Genomic DNA, 24,403 nt, shown 5'->3' on the forward strand with positions numbered 1-24,403 from the left:
TTGCTCCGCGAAAATAAAAGTAAGAGTATGTTTGTTGTTTTGTGTGCATTATCACAACATATTGTCTTAGTTAATAAATAAGAACATGTACATATTGAAGGAGACTTGTGATAAAAGTCAGGCCGTTCTCAGACATCATTCGTAGCTATACCTACGAAAAGTAATACTCTGAAATTTGTATATATCCCACAAAGTAATTTGTATTTAATCCATGTAATCATTAACCAGGAAATAAAAAAAGCAATAAACGCAACGTAAGGAGGAGGTCGGGGTGGATGTCAACGTTGAATTATTTCTCGCGTAACTTTTGTCCATAAGTAACACCATTTCCGTAGTTATTTTAACTCAAATCACAATCTCTTTCTAAACCTAAGTAAGCAGTTTTGTTGCCTAAACCTAACAAAATTGTTTCCTGTGAAGACGGAAGTTTATTTTGAAACGACTGTATGCATGTAACGAGCGTAGATTGACACGTGTTGCTGGACATTCCTAGGAGAATGCATGAAAAACTAGAATGGCACTTGGAGAGCGCAGACCTCCGCCAAGTTGCGCGACTTTAAAAACAGATCACAGCTCACAGCTGGCAGTACCGTGAGGTGGTCGGCTTATTATTAAAACGGTGTGTTTTCGTGATCCGAATCATCACCAAAATCTAATGGATTGTTCATTGTGCTACATCCCACCCCTCCAAAGAATGTCATTCAAATCCATCACAAACTTTTGGAGTAATCCTGCTAACAGACAGACAAGCAAACAAACAAACAAACAAACCAACGCTGGTGAAAACATAACCTCCTTGGCTCAAGGCCATTGGCCTTGGCGGAGGTAATGAGGAATAACTTTCCATAAGATATCATACGTTGTATGAGGTGAGTTCAAATCGTAAGAGCTAAAATGGCGGGGCTAATCCAACCCAAAAGGAGAACAATTTGTACAAATTGAGCAAATAATCTGGACAAGGTCCTTTTAGTAGCTGTTCTGGAGCTTTCAATCACATCACACGCTCTTCATCAGCAGATGGAGTTGTCAGCAGTTCTCAACAGCAGTGGGGAAATTAAACACTCATACAGTTTTGTATACTGTTGTGTTTACTGACACTGAATACTGCTAATTTATGTATTGTTGGAAAAACATCATATGCCAACAAGAATCTTTGATTATGTGCAAACATATTTTCAGCCCATCCACCCCGACCTCTACATTCCTTTTTATGTTACATAATGTCACAAAATATAATAAATTGTCACTGAAAATTGGTACTGAATATAAGTTCTGTGCTGCAGAATAATTTAATATAAAGAAAATTCCCATGGGGGACTAAGCTGCTTTATAAGCTAGACTAAATCTGTGAAGAACTTTGTTTATTATTAGGTTTATTAGCAATTCAATACTAAAATATAATGTTCTATCCTGGGTTTCTGTATGTGCTACATTGGAAACAATTAAAACCCCAAATAAAAGAAGGAGATACAGATTTCTCCTGTATATAATGTATTCGATAGAAAGCTGAGATCTATTCATCTATCTTTGTTTTCATCATCTTGAGATCATAGGTTTTCTGACTTTAAGATAAAATAAGATAATTGGGGAAAATGTCAGGTCCAATTCATGCAATTATCATATCATCTCATTTGTGGTGAAGGAAGATAATCCTCACTAATACTCAGGCCAACACAGGGGCGAGGGGTTAACTCAGCCAGTCGATGTGTCTTCTCAACCCTCCACACACCTCAGCCATCTAATTGTTTTTATTATGGATGTGAATTTTAATGTAATGTTATTGACATTTAAACATGTAACCTAAGCGATCTTTATCTTAAAAAGAACAAGAGAAAGAGCAGAAGTAGGTCGCGAGAGGCAGCAAATGTGGGGAGAAGACAGAGACTGTATTTGCTATCTTGGAAATGTAATTCTGTGCAATTCTATGGTTTTTGCAGTAACATTATGAGACTACAATGGCAGACTGGAGCCTCTGTGACCAGTGACGACAGGAGGTTAACCTGTGACAGTAGTATCATATGAATGGGTCAGACACAAGCTTAACCGACGTTCATTAGACCTACGTCGTACATTATGTCTGTCTCCTATGGCAACAGCGTCATCGTCTGCGAGTGTCTGTAGGAAACATGTATTTCAACAGAGGAGACCATGCAGCAGTGACTCATAGGGCATTAACACAACTCAGTATGAACAGACAGTCTTGATGGCTGTGTACAAACAGGCACATTGTGCCACTATTACTCATTACACTGTAAAAAAAAAATCAGAGCAAGCCATTCAGGCCGTATTTACCCTGAAACTGCCAAAATCCTACTTCCTGTTTCCCCTGTTGTGTTAAGAATGGGTCAAATCAGCTTTTAAAACGATGGAATTTTGCGGCAAATTAAATTAGTTCTAATGGAATTGCAGTGATTAGTGGATTCGCTCACAAGTAAATCTGAATGATTTTTTTAAACTTTGATCCAGAGGTTTGTGCTATTGTTCACTCACAGGCCGTCTGAGAACCAAAGAGTTCAAAATGGATGAAGCTGGAGTTGCTTATTAGCAGCGTTGCCAGATGTACGATAATTATCATATTTGTACAATCATTTTGCCCTGTATATGATGTACGATCAATAATGCCCAAAGTGCCAAAATGACCGTTTTGTGACGCTTGCAATGAGTAGTTGGTATTAGTCTGCTGGATCCTTTAAAGTTGTTTAAATATGTGTAAAATTACACTTTTATACCTATTTTTTTGCGTAGTTATGACTCGCGTACGATAATTTCCCTCAAAATACGACCTTTTTAAGCCTCTAGTACGATAGTTTAAAGGTCCCACATTGTAAAAAGTGACATTTTAATGGCTTTTATATTATAAAGCAGGTTTAAGTTCTATATAAATACTGTGAAAGTATCGAAACGCTCAATCCACAGAGAAATACACACAGCCCGTATTCAGAAACTGAGCTTTTGAAACAAGCCGTCAGGATTTCTGTCCATTTGTGATGTCACAAATCTATAATATTTAGACCATTTCAAAGTTTTAAACGTAAACATTCTAAATGGGTCCCAGTTTATTTCCTGACAGGATGTAAACATGGACCCAAGCTGTTTCCTAGCAACGCTATTCTGTTACAATTCCATAGAAATGTACTAAAACGGAACATTTCAGACAGAGGGTAAACACAGCTATATCCAAGTAGACAGCATGAGGAAAATAAAGTTTTTTTTAAACATTAAAGTAGGTAAACATGTTCTAGTAGAAATCCAAAATACAAGTAAGAACCTGAAAATGAGCATGATATGGGACCTTTAATATCCCCCATATGGCAACGCTGCTTATTAGCTGTGTTGCACCATTCACTTTTCTGTCGGTTTAACTTCTCCACAACAGCTAACTGGACGTCAGGAAACGTATTAGTACGAAGAGCTTTATTTTCCCTCTCAAATGTCTTTTTAGTGAAGGAAATGGTGAACAATGTTGAAGTTAAAAAAAATGCCAGGGGATTTAAGCAGAATAGCAGAGAGAAAATAGTGAGAATCTGCAGGAGACATCGTATTGTGAATAAATAGCGCTAGCCTAGCTGGTTAGCTGCACCAACTAGTCTTCCCGAGGAGAGTAACTAAGTCACCAAGCTTATCCAAATATTTCGCAAAGACGCACTGATACATTTCGCTCGACCACTTTATACAAATCTTATATTTTTATATAAAGCTGCACACTCACATTTTTCAATTCCGGTGTCTACGAGGAGAGCAAAATGAGGCAGGTTAGGCTACTTGTATTTGAAAGCTCTATTTGTGAATTTGTCAGCATTGCCATGACAATAAGTAAGTCATCATTCATTTCACACTTTGGCGGTTTGGCTGAGCCAACATCAGCATGGAAGACTACCAAATCCAACAATGGAATGAAAGCCAGACAGTTATATGATCGGTATGTGGGCTAACGCTTTAAAGCAGTCAATAGGCGACGTGTAGCTACTTTTAATCAAAGACGTTTCTTTTTAAGGCATGCAGGAGAAGCTTAGTGTAGGTACAAAAACAAATGTGACATGTTTTATTCTTACTCTGAGCTGACAGCAAGGTCTGCTCGACCTTGCTGTCAGCTCATATTGGTATCAGATATGGGTTGCATCCTAGAATAGATTTGAATCGTCATCCAAAAGAATCAGACAGAAGCAGCGACGGCCCGCAGTGTCAACAGAGCCACAGGCAGCTATCAGTGTTAAAACTGTGGTTTTCTCAGTTCAAGTGAAAATACGAGTGCCAGTAGGGATGTGATCATCCTCAACAGGTCCTCATACCAAAGGGACAAGATCATTTTTCCAAAATTACCCACATGCCTGTTCCAGAAAGAGCTCTCACACAGTAGACCTACTGTTACGGTGTGGTTATGTTTACGCTAAAAGTACTGAAGTTTGGGAAAACCCTTCAGAAAAACCAGGAAATACCCTTTTTGTTTTCTTTCTGAAGGCCTTTACACACCGCGAACGAGACGGATAAAGGAAACAAAACTGCAAAATAATCGCATGCGAATATAGAGTAGTGCAGGAATGAGTCCTAAAACCCGGAAATGAGTTAGCATTTTAGCATTTGTGGTTCCCTCGTCTCGAAGTCAATTGTTTTTTTTTAATGGGTTTTTAGTTAGATGCCTGAAATAAGGTCTGTGGTTAACACAAGCTTAAGAGATTTTAACGTTTTATTCTACGATATTAAATTAGTCAGTAAATAATTCACTTTGGCTAAATGAGACTACTAAACTTCATCACGCCGACTCGTCCGCCGTTACAGCCTCGTTGTGTATACTCGCGTTCATGCGACCGTGGTGTAGTTTGTTTATAGCCTAACGTTAGCGTTTTTCTTCTAGTGATTGCATTAACACTTCAAAAATCATAAAAATGGTGTTCATTTGGGAATATTATCTTGCTGAACAAAATGCGTAAGTATTTGGTTTGCCACAGAGCTTATTCTGTACAATATTCAAAAACCCAATGGAAAAATCCCATTGGCTTTTTGTTGAGGGAACCAGGGCGATGCTAACTTCCGGGTTGGTCTACAAAAAAAAGTCATGCCTGCACCACTCTATTATATGTTCAAGGCTTTTATTGTGAAAGGTAAGAACAGAAGGAGTGGATCTGGTCTGCGCTGCCTTTGTCAAGGTTGAAAGGAGTAATACAGTTTGGCGTCTTGGTTTGGACTACGGAGCCTCCGTGATAGGCGCAACTCAACATGTTCTGCACAACGTGATTAGTTAACGCCGTTATTCACTGTGGGAAAGCTAAGAAAAAAAGTATGTTGGTTTTTCGGCACATAATATTCGCATTCGGAGTGAAAGTATTCAAGACAAAAATATAAAAATATATATTTACATGCAAATTTATGTGCAAATTAATTGCAAGAAAAAAACGCCTTTAGATGAGAAGAGTGATACCACTCCACATGTGGAGCTAAAGCCAGAAGGCCATTATCCTATCCTAACATAAAGACAGGAAGTGGGGTAAAAGCTAGCCTGGCTCTGTCCAAACCAACTCGAAAGCTCAATAATTAACACTCCGTGTCGTATTTGTTTTATCCATATACAAAAAAAAATGGGAAAGGCATTTTGTGCTTCTAAGGGGAGTTATGTATTGTATCTTTGGCTAATTTGACAAAAAACTGCTTGAAGTACAGACATGAGAGTAGTATCATTCTTAGATGTTCTGTTCTAAATCTTGGAAAGGAAACAAATATGCGTATTACATGTTAAAGGTCCCATATCTTGCCCATTGTCAGGTTCATACTTGTATTTTGTGTGTCTACTAGAACATGTTTACATGCGGTAATGTTAAAAAAAACTATATATTCCTCATACTGTCTGCCTGAATATACCTGTATTTACCCTCTGTCTGAAACGCTCAGTTTTAGCACATTTCAACGGAATTGCAACAGAATTGCGTTGCTAGGCAACAGTTTGGGTCCATCTTTACTTCCTGTCAGGTGATGTCATTAACATACACTGCAACAGGAAATAAACTGGGACACATTTAGAATGTTTACGTTTAAAACCGTGTAATGGTCTAAATATTGTATATTTGTGACATCACAAATGGACAGAAATCCTAATGGCTTGTTTCAAACGCACAATTTCTGAATACGGGCTGTGTGTTTTTCTCCGTATATTGAGCGTTTTGATAGTTTACCAGTATTTATATAACACTTAAACCTGCTTTATAATATAAAATACATGAAAATCTCACTTTTTACAATATGGGACTTTTAAACTATTTCCTTTCATGTTGACTGCCGGTAGGAGACGGATACACACCCTGATCTCTGCTGTTTCTTTCACGTGCTTCGTACACCCAGTCATCCACCCTAACCTCATTCCTGATCATTCATGACGTTTGTCGGTGATATAAACAACATCACGCTACTTCCTTTGTCAGGAAAACATAAACACAGGTAGTTTTAAGCTTTAGAGGTCATGCTCATTATATCATTTGTTTGCCTGCTATTCTTCTTCTTCTTCTTTAAGTGTTTTTCTGCTTCTATCTTAAAGGCTCGGTCCACCCAAATTACACAACACCTATTTTACATCTTAACCTCAAGTGGCATCTAGCTATGCAGAACCAGGTTACGCACAATCTGGTTCAGTGACAGCATGGTTCTTCCTTCTAGCACAAACGTGTGTCTGAATGTCACATGTTCAGTTGTGGGAACTGATTTATTTAGACTTAGAGGTTACTTTAGTTCAGTATTTAATGAGAACGCATAGCTATGTATATAATGATTTTTCCTTTTATCCGACTGCTCAGCTGTTATACTTTCCCTGTCTGAAGTTTTTTTTATCGCACACACTTAAAAGCTGATTACAAACTGGGTTACATGTATACACATGGCTAAGAAATGGGCTGAGAAATCATGTTTCTCTTATCTCCTATTCCGATTACCTAAAGCGAATTTTGGCGTTTCACCAAATTTGCAACATGCAAGCTGTGATTTGCAACATGAGATCATTCCTTGTTGCTCTTTTTGAAACTTTTCACTGATTAAAAAACAAACGTCATACTTGTGACCCATGCATTGGCATGCAAGAGCCCTGTAAGATTGTTGCAAAATGATCTGTAATTGCCGCCAATTAATGAGGCTACTGCAGAAAGTTAACTGTAACCTGGGTACAGAGTTTCTCCTGACAATCCACCTTGGTGTGAACAGCTTTCAGCAGAACTGCTTTCTACCAAACAAATAGTTCCGAAGAAACTGTTGACAAAGTATTCTGTGGATTATCCAGAGTAACACAGTTTCCGGGGAAGAGAAAACACCACAAACAAGATTCCATTCACCTCCATTGTATGGAAAAGAGGTGGAATTTCCTGTTGAGGATATCTCAAAACCTGGACAGATTAAACTATCTGCATATCGAGATACCAAAGTCATTATTAGTCAACAGACCCTTACCAACATGGCAGAATGAGGCAGAACAATAAGATTAAGAGCAAGAAAATCAAATCTAATTCACCATAAAGATAAGAATTATCAATCAATCAATCAAACTTTATTTGTATAGCACCTTTCATACAGGTTAGTGCAGTTCAAAGTGCTTCACAGATCTGGCTGCAACTAACGATTACTTTCATTGTCAATTAATCTGTTGATTATTTTTCTCGATTAATCGATTTGTTGTTTGGTTTATAAAATGTCAGAAAATGTTGAAAAATGTCGATCAGTGTTCCCCAAAGCTCAAGATGATGTCCTCATATGTCTTGTTTTGTCCAAAATATTCACATTTAAGAAGCTGGAATCAGAGAATTTTTACTTTTTTTCATGAAAAATTACTCAAACCGATTAATTTATTATCAAAATAGTTGCCGATTAATTTAATGGTTAACAACTAATCGATAGATTGTTGCAGCTATACAACAATTTGACAATTTGAGACCAATGCACATGAGATAAAAATGCAATAAAATAGAATTTTTAAAAGCTATAATAACAGTGATGGTAATATAACAGCATGAAATAAAAACTAGATTAATAAAATTAAAAACAAAAATAAAATGATACAACTTAAATACAATAAAATAAGTGATTAATAAAATAACAATCAAATAGAATACAAATATACAACTCAAATACAATAAAATAAGTGATTAATAAAATAACAATCAAATAGAATAACATTATACAACTTAAATACAAAAACATTTGTGATTAAAAAAATAACAATAAAATAGAATACGAGTTTACAACTTAAATACAATAAAATAAGTGAATAAAATAATGTAAAAAAAACAGTCAAAAGCCTGGCTGAATATGATTTCAATTCAGTTACAATTATGTAACAATGTCATCCTTTATATGTGATGAAATAACAGATTGAGATTTGTCAGCATCTCTTACTCTGAAAGGAGAAGCTGTTTGAGAGAGTAACCACGATTGCACCAGTTTCCTGTTGCAGCTTTGTGTTCGGTTGCATTGTGCTATCAGTGTTACCGTCACATTTATATGAGCTACAACCTCTTCATGTTTATCTAATAAGTAAAGAGCTGACAGGATCAGACCTGATCTTGGCAGGCAGGACTTGTAAAGGTTGTCTAATGGGGGTTAGAGGGGGTTGGGGAGGGGGGGGGGGGGGGGGGGGGGGGGGGGGTGTTGGAGGGTGGTTCGTTGTTGGCCAAATGGAACCGCTGGAGCACAACACAGCTCACACCAAGAGACCCAGGAATCTGAGAGGCGGCCCTCCCCCCTCCCATGCAAACACAGACATTAGGAGGGAAACAGCACCTCGAGCACACATGCATGAACGCACGCGGTTGCACACACACAAACACAGACTAATAAAACAACATATGCTCCTGTTTCTACTACCTGGTAGCAGCAGGTGGGACGCCCCACCCTACTGAGGAGAGCAAGGGGAGGGGGAGGAGAGAAAAGAGGAGGCCCCCTCTATTGTTAACAGCCTGGTTAGAAGAATTTATAAGGATCATATGGTCACTTTTGTCTTCTGGTGATATGTTAAATGTTGATTCATCACATTTTTATACCAATGCATTTTAATTGGATCATAATCTACATTATTAGGGGGGGTCGAATCATGGTTTCATTGTAGGTTTAGTGTCCCATGATAGTCTAAATATTTTATCTCACGGAGCCACTAGTATTAAGGTCTTTACACACCGGGTGCTTGATGAATAAATGACACAAAAATGAAAAATACTCGCCTGCAAATATTATATGTCGAGGGCTTTTATTGTGAAAGGTAAGAATGGAAGGAGAGGTTCTGGTCTGCGCTGCCTTTGTCAAGGTTGAAAGGAGTATTGACATTTTCTTTGTGTTGTTTCATAAATATAGGTGCAACTAAGCCCGTTCTGCACAACTTGATTACCTTTACGCTGAAAAACAAATTTTTTTTTTGTCACATAATATTCGCGCTATGCGAGAAAGTATTCATGATAAAAACAACAGTTTGAGAGAATATACTGACTAGCGAATTAATTGCATGAATAAAACGCCGCCGGTGTGTAACGGTCTTTAGTCTTGTTTAGGTGACCTCAGTCATGCTTTTTAGAGAGTTTGGTTGATATCGTTACGAGCAACACAACATGTCTAATACCGATGCTTGGTCAGCGGCCTTACGCTTCAAACTATGACACTCTGGGTTCTCCGATAGCGTCAGTTTTTGATGTGTCAGGGACGGTGTGTCAGTTTCCGCTCGTTACATGCATAGTGTATTTTCAAAATAAACTTCCAACATAGTTTTACTTAGTTTTTAGGTGTACTTAAACAACAAAACTACTTGGTTAGGTTTAGGAAAAGATTGTAGTTTGGGTTAAAATAAGAAAATTTTTTACATGAAATAATCACGCTTTTTAAGCAACTGCCATTAGTTAAGTACGTAAGTTACGTAACAAAAGTACATAAGAATAAGCCAACGTTTACTTGGTTTCACACGGGACACAAACAGCGGTCTCCTGTGTTTGTTTGACCCATCTAACTACCTGCCCTATGCCGACTTACTCGCTCTTTATGCTACGTCAGTTCCTTTGAACATCTAATAATGACGTAGGTGGGTTGTTATAAGCTGTTTCTGACTTGTAAATATATCTCACGTCAACATCCAAGTTGTAATCATGACCAGGTAGCTTTGAAATATACGACTTGGAGCTTGATGATATGGAAGTAAAGCAAACCTAAATGCCTTGTCGTTCAAGATAATTGAACCTCAATTTAAGTTATTTGTTACATTGAATTTGTTTAATGTATTGTGTGATTTTGTCCCTTCACAGTACAAATAAATGCAATTACACAACTATCTTGAGCTGTTTGATGTCATAAATCAGAGACATGGGAAGTTATCCCATTTTACCATCCGGCCCATACGACGTGAACGTGACCTAGGATTTGTGTATTACAGGGTTAGATTTTGTCAGACGTGGTTGTTGCTTTTTTTTCAGCATTATTAAAACACATTCCTTTTCAAATAGCCGATAATCCACAACGTTAAATTAAGCAGGATTTCAGCCCCCTATCTGTTTCCCACTAATATCTTATGTGAAGTGAAGTGAAGTGAACACACCAGCTAATTAGCGCCAAGCAGTTAGTGCCTCACTTCTCACTGTTGCGTCGCCTACAGAATAGAATAATAAAATATGCCCTTACTGATGTACTTAAAGGAGTTCCCGTTGCATAAACAAATGCGAAAACACCCATTATCTTCTTATTTATCATACATGTCACAAACAGACTGTATAATGAAGACGCCACTCGCACGGCTCAATGACTTGAGAGGCAGTTTAAGTCGCCGGAGGACACGCAGAAAACACATTTTTACTGTACCTAAGAGGCAATTTATTCCAATGACCTTTTTACAAATCTATTGCGCGGTGCTCTCTGTCTGGATGAGGGCAAGTGGCAGAGCGGGGGCTGCAGCTCGAGCGGCGGTCTGTTGTGATTACCTCGTGTGTGGCTCTGCCCTTCTGCTGGCAATAATTGCCTTTTGCAAAAACTGCATTAATCATGTTGTGACAATACATAAAGCCCTTATTGGAATAAGCATTCAATGTAGAGACAGTATGAATGGACGGACGGACGGGGGGGCTGCGGGGGCGGGAAGAACAGGGAACAAGAAGCAGTGAGTAATATGAGACCTGGACGGTGTGAGGGGGGGTAAAAGAAGAAAAGGAGTAGGTTTGATAGAAAGAGAGACAGACAGACAGACAGACAGAGAGAAAGTGAATCAGTGCTGTTGTCTTTGTTCTAGCAGTTGCACATAAACAAATTACATCTAATCTATTTGCATAGACGCTGTGGTCATTACATAACGTTGGCACGCACTCCAACAAACACGCAACGATATTCTCTCGATAGCATGTGCTGGCTCAAGGCTGCAGGAAGATTAGTATGTAGGTCCACTGAGTCATGATGGGGATGGGAGCGCAGCTTATGAGTAATGATCAATAACCAAGAGTAACAGTTTCATTGGCTAACTGTCAGGACACATTTTCTATCTCACTCGGACCGGCGAGTAATTCTCAGACGAGCAAGATGAGGTCAAATAAGCAGAGTAGTCTGAAGGGTTGTCACATTATTACGTGCAGCCATGTCTGACAGCGCTCGACAGCGTTCGGCAAAGCAGCGCAGGAATGACTGATGTGTTGTCCTATGGCATCTAGGAAAAAGACATTTTACATTACAAGTGGAAGTGATGCGTTTTAAAATTATATTTAAAGGAAGAGTTTGACATTTTGAGGAATATACTCTTGAGCCCACGAGCAGCTGGCTAAATTTAGCTTAGCACAAAGACTGGAAACAGAGGGAAACAGATAGGCAGACTCTCTCCAAAGGTAACAAAACCTGGCACCTGATCTTGACGGATGTATAAAGAGAACTGGATACAGCGTCGGAGGCGGGGCCTCGTTCATTCCTATGAGAGTTGCTCAGTGGTGCATGAGGCCAAAGTGGCTCGACTGCTGAGTGATGAAGTATCCGGGATTATCCGGCGATCTTCTGCATCCATTGGATTCATCGAGCAGTCGCAGTAGCGTTTCCTTTAACCCCGCCTCCCAGCCCTCGATTCAGCCCTTGGTCTCAGTGGCGCAGAATGAGTTTTGAAGTGTGTGGAGGGCCAGTTTTGGATGACGTAATAGAGTTTTTCCCACACGATTTTAAGAGACTGTGGAGTGGTGGTGTATGTTCCAAACATTTTTTACATATTAAAGTGAAATGAATCAATCTGGAGCACTTTGAGAGCACAATTTCAAGGCTAGATCTATGAAGAACTCGGTGCTCTAGTGAACAATTTATGGTTCTATGGTTATGATTGCTGATGGCAAAAAGTCACACAGCATTAAGAGTGGTAAACCAGACGGCGTGCCGACATCGCCAAAGAGCCCTCGCACTGAGGAGAGACGCTCTGGGAGTCTAGAGAGTCTCCCCACAGGGAGAGAGGGCGCACTGTGCAGTGAGCACTCCACGACCTCGGGCAGCGGCGAGGTCCCCGGCGAGCGGTGCTGTAAAACTCACTCTTGGTCGGCCTTTCCAAGCAGACCTCGGTCAAGGCACACTGGACAATGTGCCCGGTGAGGGCCAGCCCACCAGCTGAGAAGTGTAAACATATTTTTGTATATTTTGTTTCCAGTCTTTATCCTTGACAAAACTAATCTCTAAAATAAAAATAATACTGTACAGGGGGCTATGCTAAGCTAAGCTAAGCTAACCTGCTGCTGGCTATAGCTTCATATCTACTGTACATACATGAGTATAGTAGTTTAATCTATAACAATGCATCATATTTTATAAACTGATCATATGTTTAGTAAAATCTGAAAAGTAACAATGGTTAAATTAATGTAGTGGAATATAAAGGACAATAATTAGTAGACGTATAAAGAAGCATAAAAAGGAAATACTCAAGTAAAGTACCTCTAAATTGTACTTAATTATAGTGCTTGTGTAAATGTTAATGTGAATAACTTGCAAGTGACAACTGGAAATCTGCACACTGAAAAACATAAATTCAAAGTGCAGCTGTATTTGTCAGAATAAAAGCCTGACTCAAGCACTGCTCCTTGTAAATACACGGAGGAGGCTGTTGCTGCAGATCAAAACACACAGCGTCCTCCCAAAAGAGGAAAAAAAAACACAATGGTCAAGTGAATGGCGCATTAGAAAGAGGCTGGGAGTCTGGCTGACTTTAGGGGCCCAAAAATAGGACACATTCCTCTGCAGCGGAGGGTGTGTGTGTGTGTATGTCAACAGGAATACATACCAAGCTCCTGCTGAGGGGGTTTGACTTTCTCCACACAGGGAGGGAGGCCAGAACAAAAGGACTGGCTGCTGTGAGCTCGCTCCCGAGCTGGATGGAGGTGGGTTGATTTCTATCAGGCCGCAAAGAACAAGGTATCACATGCTTCAGTGGAGTCTACTGTCGCTTTTGCATTGAAAGGTTGTCAGATTGTGTCTTGTAGTTTTGACCAAAGCTAAATGAGGTCAAAGATAATGAATAAATAAATTAGTAAATCACGGGCGACTCCTGTTATGTCAAATAAGACCAACAACCCCATACAGTACACTTGTTCAGACTGATCTCTCGGGAAGTCTTGTTTTTCATCTGAAAAGGTAATAACAGTAAATCTATGAAGAGAACTTTACATCTACCTTGAATAAATGACCGAAGCTACCTGTAACCCCAAAGCCAGATTGTATAACTTTTTCTAAACAGCAGCTACTGTTGGTAATTACAGAATAAATACATATTAAATTCCCCTTAGATTCATCACTAGCAAGAGTTTTTATGGGGCGGAGGAAAAGAAATAGAACAGGAAGTAGAACAGACTTTCAATCCATTCAAATCAACATCAGCAAGATGGTCAGAGCAGCGGACATTTTTATGTGCACCGTTGCCATTGCGACCGTTGCAGCAGGCTAACTTCTGCATAAACTCCCGTATAAACCGACTTGCGGCTAGTAGCGGACTCGCTCGTGCCGGCGTGACGTGTAACACAACAGCCTCAGTGTCTAGTGTGTGAGTTATAATAATTAATAATATTTTATTCTTATTAATATATTGGATTCTAAATAATCAGGGAAACAGTATCATGAGTACACTCATAGAAAACAGGATTCTTCTAGATCTGGGGTTTTCAAAGTCTGAGAGTGTGGGCCTCCCCTCACACAATCCTTAGTAGGCAAATAGGCGCCCCTTCACCCGCCCTTAGTTTACTCGCTTAGTTTCGCTCAATTCCTGGATGTCTATGGGATCATGATTATGTTATTTGATCCCATAGACACTCAACAATTGAGCCAAGATAGTCTAATATTTCTGTTTGACATAACTTCAAACTACAAGAAATACATAAAAAGGTCTGTCCTAACGCATTTATTAGTTTCTGACTCTGTGAAAGTGGGAAAAACAGGAAAATTCCCCAAAACTACTGTATCTCTGAACTCTCTCTTTCAGCAAATCACACACATTTAGGCTATATTCTGTGTGATCTTCTTTGGATAAGGGATGTAATAACTATTTTAATATTGTTTCACTTCCGTTCACTGAGCCTCCCCTGAATTGCCTCACACTTTGAAAACCTCTGATCTGTTCTTTGGTAAGGTTAGCTGCTCTGTTTAATATGTTAAAGTATATTGGTATCCAGTTAATGTAGATAGAATCAAAATCTAATAAATACTAAATATGTCTAGCCTTCGGGTTTGTACAAATTACCCTGACACATGAACCTTGGCTATTGAGCAGCACATAGTAAACAGATAAATTGTTGAAATGTGTACACTTTGTATATAATCAGTTGTGAATTGTAATTTCTATAAAAAATCACCAGGACATAAACAGGATTTCTTCTTAATGTTGGGTTTCTCCCATGTTACCATTCTGTCACTTTGAAAGTCGGGTTTTATTTAGTGGGAATCCTGATGTGTCATCACAACCACTCCTAGTGGGTTTGTGCAATCCTGTCTTCTAAGAATAACGTGTATACACTACCAAGTGGTTTTGTCTAATACATTTTGAGGGGAGTGTAATTTTTCCACGTTCATGAGGTTGTTTTTTTTTAATTATTGGACACTTCCACCCTATATATATTCAATCTATCTCCCATTCACTTCAATTGAAGCCTACACAGGACTTGTATGTCGGCTCCTCTGCGTGTCTCTGCAGCCTACGCTCACTAATAACACCCTTCTCTGCGTAGAGAAGTATCTTTAGAGAACCATGATTCCAGTCTTGAACTACAAAACACTTTGGTTAAAGCTGCACATATCAATATTTATAATTTAACAATGGATCAAATGTGTAATGTGAAAGGAGTCGTTCATAGTGACAAACCCACAGAGAATTATCACCATATTATGACAGCTTTATGGTGCTTTTTAGCCTCTTTTAGCTCATTGTTTTGGTGTTACGCCCCACAGGTTCCGGTCACAGCAGGCAGCTTTATTCAACCCTGAAAATTTACATTCCCATACAACTAAACTGTTTTCTCAATCAAGTTTCAAGGAAAACATATATTTTTCCTGGATTACAGTCTCACTTTTAAATAGTTTTGAACACCAGGTTGACGTTATTAATTTAAACAAAACACAACAAAACCACTTAGTTAGGTTTAATAAATAAACATTAGGGTTTGTCTTAGAATTACTACGAGATAGAAACAAAACAAAAACTTAACAAAACGACTTGGTTAGGTTTAGTAAAAAAAAACATCATAGCTACACCAGTCTCCTGGGTGAAAGTCCTGTTGTTTATTGACCCATCCATCCACCCCGACCCCCTCCCTATGCAGACTTCTGTGAATTATCATTACAAACGTATTTATGATACGTCAAAGCAAACGTAATCCGCGACAAAATACGTTTCCCTTGAACATAATTCACATCGTCGTATGGGAATTTTTAGGGGACCATGCAGCTTTATCCAGCTCTGATAAACCTGGAGATGAAGCTGGATGTGTTAAGTTTAGTGAAAGATTTGACTTAGATGTTTGCATACTCTGCCACTAGTTTAAGTTTTACCAAATTTGCTATTGTAAATGAGTGGTTTGTGTTTATATTTTTTGGAGTCAAGCTTGCAACACAGTCAAGGAAATTATATTTTGGTGTAAAGGCAAATAATGCATTCTGTTATCTATTATTGATACACTGATACTTTGAATATTGCTGCTGTTTGCATCCATGTATCCTACAGAACCATATATTCTAAACAGATCCATTCCAGTGTAATGAATCTTGTTAAACATTATTTCTCAGTATAGGAGTAGAGGTGGTTGTGATGTGTTCTGCAGAAGTGAAGAAAGCTGCCCCTGCTTGCTCTTTAAACAGAAAGCCTTCAGTTAAGACAGTATGGATCATTACGGATTATAGTATGTATGAGGGTGATGAAGGCAGGAAGGCAGTGAAACCTCTCCAGGACGCACAGCGCTGCTCGGCTGGATCTCTGGATCTCTGGATCACTGTGGAGGACTGGAGGTAGTTCACTGAATGTTTCACTGGATCACTGTGGACGACTGGAGGTAGTTCACTGAATGTTTCTGTGCTCAGTGATTAAGGGGGGGAGGACCAATGGCAACAAAGGAGACGGAGAGGACGGTAGCTCCTCCTCTCTCTCTCTCTCTCTCTCTGTCTCTCCCTCTCTCTCTCTCTCTCTCTGTGCTTTATAGATGTATATAATCCCCGAGTTGACCCAGAAAACAAACTCCTGTGACTAGCTCCGAGACGCCGCAGAGTCAGAGTGTGTATCCGCCGCAGGGCTGCATGTAGCCGGAGCATCAGCTGGAGAAACATACCCCGGGACCGATCACACTTCTCCCGCACGGATTCCACATTAATACATCGTGGTAGGTGTCGTGTTTCTGTTTTTATACTGGCTATAGCACAGGTAGCACTTTCTCCTCTTTGTACCGCGGACTGCTTCATACGCGTCTCTGCGTAATGCCATCCTATGTGGACATGGAGCTCTATTAGATTTGTGTGCGCTTTTATGGCATCGAGTGTTTAGTCCCCGAGGATTAAAACAAGAAGAGGTTTCATGCTTGTGTAATAATGTCAGCAATTATTATGTTTTATCTATTTACAAAGTGGCATTTGGCTGGATGATAATCCAGATCTGCAAAGGAGCTCCACAGATACATTTAATGAGGTAACACAAGAGCAGAATATTAAAGAGGATTTTAGGCTGTTGGAGGTAAAAGTGTCTTGTTTTATCAGCAATAAAAAAGGCTTGAATAGCTACAAGCAGCCGGGAGCACCACCACCAACCAGAGTTCATTTATAAGACTGAAATGTCTTTGTTTTTCTCAGACAGAAGCTCATTTCATTGCTCGCTTCTGTTTGTCTTTTTATGATCATCACCATGTAGGAGCATCATAATAATGCACATCCATTGGCATCATCCATCAAATGCCAGTTCCAGTGGGATGTGTTATTATAGGTGATGTTAATTGAGGATCTTTTTTAGTAATGACTGTGTGAGGACAGAGGCAGGGTGCTGCTGTGTGTGTGTTGAGAGGGGGGATATGTGTGTGTGTGTGTGTGTGTGTGGTCTGGAGAAGCATTCCTCTGCGTCCTTTTGGCTGCAAGGGTATTGCTGCCCTCCCTCGTCGGTGTGATATCCAGCGGCAAGTCACCGATGGTGTAATTGTGGAGGTTTTTTGAGATGAGATGGTTTCCTTTTTTAAACAAGGAACTACTTCCCATGTGACTGGAAGCAAATAAAGACAGAAACTTTGGAGGAAGGAGAGGAGTTTCAGCAGAGAGAGAGAGAGAGAGTTGGATTGTTCTCATGAGAGTGAAGATTGTTTTAAAGGGCAACAATTTATTGTTGGTAAATGGAAGCAGAGATATCCTGACTTTTAGTCTCTAGAATTGCTCAAAAATCTAGAAACACTGCATTTCTTATAATGCAACTGTATAGCATTTCTTTTATGGCTGCAATTTACGATTAATTTCATTGTCGATTAATCGATTAGTTGTTTGGTCTATAAAATATATATTGAAAAGTGTTGATCAGTGTTTCCTAAAGCCCAAGACGACATCCTCAAATGTCTTGTTTTGTCCACAACTCATAGATATTCAGTTTACTGTCACAGAGGAGGAAAGAAACCAGAACATTATTCACATTTAAGAAGCTGGAATCAGAGAATTTAGACTTTTTGTTTTTCTTAAAAAATGTCTTAAAGCAATAAATCGATTATCAAAATAGTTGGCGATTAATTTAATAGTTGACAACTAATCGATTAAATCGTTGCATCGCTACTCAAGGTTCACTTACTGGATTACTTTCAGCTACATTTCGTGTCCTTCATCAGCAGTTAGGATCTACCCCCCATACATGACCACCTGTTTCTTAAAAAAACAAAAAAATCCAAACCACTAGTTCCAATTAACCTTATAGCTTAGATATTGGTTGTCAGTTTCATGTAGAGCTGCAACTAATGATTATATTCATTGTCGATTAATCTGTTGATTATTTTCTTGATTAATTGATTCGTTGTTTGGTCGATAAAATGGTGAAAAATGTCGATCAGTGTTTCCCAAAGCCCATGTTGACGTTCTCAAATGTCTTGTTTTGTCCAAAGAAATTCAGTTTACTGTCATAAAGGAGTAAAGAAACCAGAAAATATTCACATTTAAGAAGCTGGAATCAGAGAATTTTTCTTAAAAAATGACTCAAACCGATTAAGCAATTATCAAAATAGTTGGCGATTAATTTAATAGTCGACAACTAATTGACTATTTGTTGCAGCTCTGGTTTCTTTTGTTACACCCTCCCTGCCTCCTAAATCTTTTAAACACACAACTTTCTATTGAAGACTTTGTGTAAAGCTTTTGTAACACACACAAAAACAAACAAACAAACAACAGTCTCAAGACCAATCAGAGACAACCCTGATGACATCATCAGGGTAGGGCTGGGTGATGTATTGAATGAATTTGATGGATTTTTTGTTTTGTTTTGTTATTGCACGGTGTGTAATGTGTCTAAATCGTGGAGAGTGAATCATTAGAAGATGCACAAAGAGGTTACTTTCAGTAGATGAAAGCTGGATAGTGGCTACATCAATACATCAATATGCTGTATTTATGGACAATATTGCCAAATAATGAGATTATAAAGAAAAAGAACAAGGTACAATTCATAAAATCAAGAAAAAAAGCAGAAAACAATTAACAGCTTGTCTCTACCTGCTGGATAGCTAATGCTTGCTAGCTGTCTGTAATCATGTCTGTAAATATCAGGCTAATGCTCTGTCAAGAAACACAAACAACAGGAGCAGATGAATTCGTTTTATTAAAGTGGATTCTCTACTTAGTTCAAACAACTTGTACTTTGAATATGTTTAACAGTCACAACCTTGCAGGTGCTGCAGGGCTTTATTATTCTTGCTCAACAGTCATGTTTTAGGTTCTCTTTTGGGGGAAAAAAAGGGAAATATGACTATTCAAATCACACATTTTCACAAAGCTTTCCCAGCCCTTCTTCAAGATCATTCTTTTAAACTTTAGAAAGCTCTTTCCAGTATCTTAAAAGACAATATACAGGCTGAGTATCACTCCTTGTGATGAGTAAACTGAACTTCACGCGTAAAGTGGTGGATTGCTCCTTTAAATTCTGCGTATTTTAAGTGTATTAAGGTTGTAATGACATTAATTTGATGTGTTATATATGTTTTTCAGGGTTATAGAGGCCATGGCTGAACACATGATGATGCCCATGACCCACGGCTTCAGGATGGGCATGAACGGACCCCCGCAGCACAATGGCCAGCCCGGCATGCGCGCTCTGCCCAATGGCCAGGTGATGCACTACGGCAGGAACCCTCAGAGCAACATGGAGGCCGCCATGAGACAGCGGCAGGGCATGGTGGGACCCGGCGGGATGGCCGGCCCCGTCAACGGAGCTCCCATGGCCAACCACCACCACCAGATGATGTCTGGGAACATGATGTACAATGGTCAGGGTCCGCAGCAGCAGCAGCAGCAGCACCACCACATGCACCCCCAGCAGCAGCAGCAGCAGCAGCAGCAACAGCAACAGCAACAACAGCAGCAGCAGCAGCAGCAACAGCAACAACAGCAACAGCAACAGCAGCAGCAGCAGGTTGGACACCCGCAGCAGTACCACCATGGTACCCTCACCTCTCAGCAGCTCATGGCGAGCATGCACCTGCAGAAACTAAACACTCAGTATCACGGACACCCGCTGATGTCGGCCAACGGCCACCACATGCCCAACGGGGCTCAGTACCGGGTGGGTCCGGCCCAGCTATCGGGCATGCAGCACATCGGAGGCCCTTTGGGACTAAACGGCATGGACATGGATCTGATCGACGAGGAGGTTCTGACCTCACTGGTGCTGGAGTTTGGGTTGGATCGCGTTCAGGAGCTGCCCGAGCTCTTCCTGGGACAGAACGAGTTTGACTTCATATCGGACTTTGTGTGCAAACAGCAGCCGAGCACAGTGAGCTGTTGAGTGAAGCGTTTGGAAGCTGGTTGTGTTTTGTTTGGACTGGACACCCCCCCAAAGAATGACTGAGCGGTCACAGTAGCACAGCGAGAGGAGACAATCTCTCTGTTCTGTTTGGGTGTTTCTGTGTCTGTGCATTTGACAGTGTCTAGCACGCCTTCGCACTGACCTTGCCTGCGAGTTGATGAAGAATTGTAAAGAGAGAAAAACGCAGCAAAAGCACCAGGTTTTCTCTCCTTTTGAGCCCGTGCCAGCGAGATCTGTCGTCTTTGGCCAAATAGAGGCATCCTGATGCAGCGGGCTCTGTCTGTACCCATCTGGCCCCTCAGCACATGTGCCTGCGTTGCCAAGGCTTTGGGATAATTGTAAACTTAACAAACACAACGGGGGGAAGGCCTGAAAAGACTGTCCATCTGGGTCTGCTAGTGGCATCTTCTAAATGTATTTTATCTCTGATGACACCTTCAAATAGTAGCAGATGTTTTACAAATATATAAAAAGGTAATCCTCTGAATTTGTTTATATAAGGATGACGGGATTAAGAATGGATTTTTTTTTTTTCATGCATATTGAAGGCTGGCTCTTCAAAAAACTGAGTTCCCACAAAAAAAAAAAAGTACACATTTCCTTGAAGAGCAGGAGAGTGAGGTTGTGCAGCATTCCTGGGTTTATCTCGGATTTGGTCGGGTGAAATGTGCTGCATTGATTCTTTAGCGGTCAGTGTCATTTACCTGACTCCCGATTAAATCTGCAATCATTAAACGTATCGCATCTGTTCCCCGCTAATTAACTGTGATTGAATCATTGGCAAAGTAGTGCATTGCTTAGAGTGTCGGCTTAAACAAAGCATTGATCTGTAGAAAAATGGCCTGGAGGTCTCTCCGCTCCGAGACATTTAGATCCTCATTGCAAGCAAATCTTGAGTTATTGCTCAGTAGAACTGTTAGGGGAGGGAGGAACATGTTAGTATGAGAGAAACGCCATCACTGTGGCTTGTTGCGAGATCCAAGAAACAAAAAAAAGCATCAGAGGGTTAAGATCACAGATCTGAGGATTGGTTTAAAAAAAAAAAAAAAGAAAAAAGACAAAAAAGAAGTGCGTGATCGCGGAATTTGCATCTGTGTGTTGTTTGTATACGTCTGTGTGTGTGGTCAGTGCAGTGAGGCATTTAAAACCCAATGAATGGCGTCCTCCTCCCTAAACCACTGCCCTGCGTGCTGAAGGTGATCGGAGGCTGTGCGGGGGGGGAACGAGGGGAGAAAGAGAGAGAGAGAGAGAGATTTCGATGTGTGGACACAATGTGTGGACACAGCACTCCCTGGCAGCACTTAGTTTAATCATTATTTAAATCTGCTACCTGTGGCATTGATTTCATTCGGCAGGAAGAGCACAAAGCGTGCAAAGTTGTTGTTGTTTTTTTTCCGCCATAGATTAGCTTACTCTGCTGCTTTTCTACTGATTAGATTCAAATTACATGTTCTCACACGCTTGTCTTAATTGAGGTCGGCTTGCACATTCTCCAATGACTCAATAATTATAAAACGGACATGTTCCGTGGCGCTCTTTTTTTTTTTTTTTTGCGCAGTCGGTAATTAGGTTTTTTTGTCAAGGTTGCTGCTTCGCCGCTGCAGGCCGGTCGAGAGAGAGAGAGAACTTCCTGCACTCGTATAATGCTATTTGTGGAGCCGTCAGAGGGGTCAGGGCCGCGCTGGTGCACTGTGTTAATCTGTTCCAATACAACTGTGCTGCTGTCCCTGTCTCTCTGGAGATCTGCCATCTCCCGAGCTCTTGAGTCAAACAATGGGCATTGAAACGCCGTTGCAAAGGCAGAAAAGTGCCAGCGAGTTCACGCTCTGTTTCACTTTCTGCCTGGCAAAACTGCAGCCAGACTAAAAAAAAAACAAACTCACAAGCTCGCAGTTTGAAATGGGAAATACTTCTGGCCTTAGCGAGACAGTGGCCTCTTGATTACTGCTATATCAATACGCGCAGTCTTCTTGTGTATTGTATCTTTGTACTGTAGACTAGAGGTGACGTTGATCTATACACATTTAAGGTACTTTTCGATAAAACATTGTCAGATGTAAATGTAAATCAGTGGCTGATTTTTGATGTGTTGACAAGAGATTATATCCTACATTTTTACAAACGAAGTGTGTAGATACAGTATACCAATGGTTTCTGGGTGCAGGGGGGCTGAAGCTTTAAGACCAAGTAGACTGCATGTTAAAGCAAGCGTGAGGGGACGCCACCACTTTCCCACGAAGCAGCTGAGAATGTACAGTACAACACATCGTGGGAACTTTGTCTTAAGATGGTAGATAAACGTGTGAGATTGTACTCCTTGTTCCAAATTACACATCATTCATTTGGGTAAAACCTCCCTCCTCCTTCTCCTCCTCCTGATCCTCCTACTCCTTTCCCATCTCCCCCCCAAAGCTTTTGTAATGTTATTGATTCTATTTTAAGAAAATGTATTTATTTTCAAATAAAATATTTATTTAAAGAAATGTTTTCTTTGCATGTCAGTGTTTTCCACTGCGCAATATGACAACACAGACTTTATAAATACTGCAGCTGTTACTTTGTGTTAGTGGTCTGAGCCACAGAGGCTTTGAGATGCTGTCGATTCGTCCTATTTGAGTTATATTCTCTTGTTGGTTTTAGAAACTTCTCCACCCACAAGAAGTGATGAGCAAACACCAAGAGCAAAGTACAAACTACAGATCCTAAAACAGTCGTGAGTCAGCACAAAGCCGGACCCACCAACATGTTTTTTTAAGCTCATTGTGTGTTATATAATTTGGAAAGTTGAACTTAAAAAGCCAAAAATGTTGCAGCGAAGCAGTGTGCTGATTTGAAACTAACAACAGTGTCTGGTTTCTAATTTGAACTATTTCATGTGTGTTCCTCTAAGACCTTATAGTGCCGTCATTTCACTTCTCTCCTGCTAGAAGTTTTGTTTTACCGTTAGAAGAACATTTCTGTGGGGATTTCATGGAACAAACTATGGAAATAGCCTCATTAAAATTCTAATTATCTGTGCAGTAAAGGCATATTAAGAAGACCTGAAATACTCATGCTGCTCTACATGATGTGAGTCAAAGCAGCGTTTTGTCCTTGAGCTCCTTTATAATGGATTTTTGAAAACTTATCTGTGACATGTGGACATGCAGTATAGAGCAAACCTGCAGCAGAACACAACTAGACCTCCGCCAAGGCCGTGCCCTATCTAGTAATGTTAATGAAAGTGAAAAATACACAATACATGCTCCACCCAGTTTCATGAAAATTGGGCCAGTAGGTTTTCTGTAATCCTGCTGACAATAAGACAAATCAAACAGAAAACATAACCTCCTTGGTGGATGTGAAATATTGGTGGGCGTCATTTTAGAGGGCTCAGTAACCTTATAGCCAGAATTACAAGATGTTTTTGGTGGACAATCATGTCCACAATTAATGCACACTGCTTTTTAAATTACAAAAGTTTAAAAGAAACCCTTAATATAGGGGCTTCATGATTAAAAACAAGACCAAGATTGATTCCACAGGTGTTCTTTTGGCTCACAAAGTGACATACTATATATACTAAGTGAATACTATAAACACAGACGTCAATCACACAATTGTGCTCCTGTCATTACACCTGTAACCTTTTGTGTAAACTACTTGTTAATGCAAACATATGGAATGTTTTTTCAAGCAACACATGACAAGTAAAAGAACCAGCATGGAGGAAAATGTGAAATAAAATTAAATTAAAAAAAAGGAAGGAATGAAAAATGAGAAAAAATAAATAATGAAAATTCCAAGTAAAGAAATAATGAAAAAGGCAATCATGTTAAATTCAAATAAATAAACACACTTTTCTAACTTTATATTAGTGTGCTATTCATCAAAATAAGAATCCTACTGTATGTACACGGTTCCATTAACGGTGTCTCACACCTGTTTCCTGCTGTGAGTGGA

General features: G+C 39.8%; 1 protein-coding gene and 1 long non-coding RNA gene across 2 annotated transcripts; one reads left to right on the forward strand and one right to left on the reverse strand.

Moving 5' to 3' along the window:
- Positions 1-1,530: 1,530 nt before the first annotated feature.
- LOC119503189 lies at positions 1,531-24,403 on the reverse strand. The gene is made up of 3 exons (XR_005210272.1): positions 23,902-24,403; positions 9,112-9,131; positions 1,531-1,540 (listed from the first exon to the last, which is right to left on the reverse strand). It is a non-coding gene; the product is annotated as an uncharacterized LOC119503189 (long non-coding RNA).
- Positions 16,599-21,574, forward strand: cited4a (Cbp/p300-interacting transactivator, with Glu/Asp-rich carboxy-terminal domain, 4a). Its single transcript, XM_037794786.1, has 2 exons — positions 16,599-16,805; positions 19,645-21,574. The coding sequence occupies exon 2, from the start codon at positions 19,658-19,660 to the stop codon at positions 20,438-20,440; it is 783 nt and encodes a 260-aa protein (XP_037650714.1). The 5' UTR covers positions 16,599-16,805; positions 19,645-19,657; the 3' UTR covers positions 20,441-21,574.

Source organism: Sebastes umbrosus, chromosome 15 (assembly GCF_015220745.1).
Source record: "Sebastes umbrosus isolate fSebUmb1 chromosome 15, fSebUmb1.pri, whole genome shotgun sequence".
Lineage (NCBI taxonomy): Eukaryota > Metazoa > Chordata > Actinopteri > Perciformes > Sebastidae > Sebastes > Sebastes umbrosus.

Coding starts and splice junctions, on each gene's coding strand:
- cited4a (XM_037794786.1), top strand. CDS start 19,658: ATGGCTGAACACATGATGATGCCCATGACCCACGGCTTCAGGATGGGC.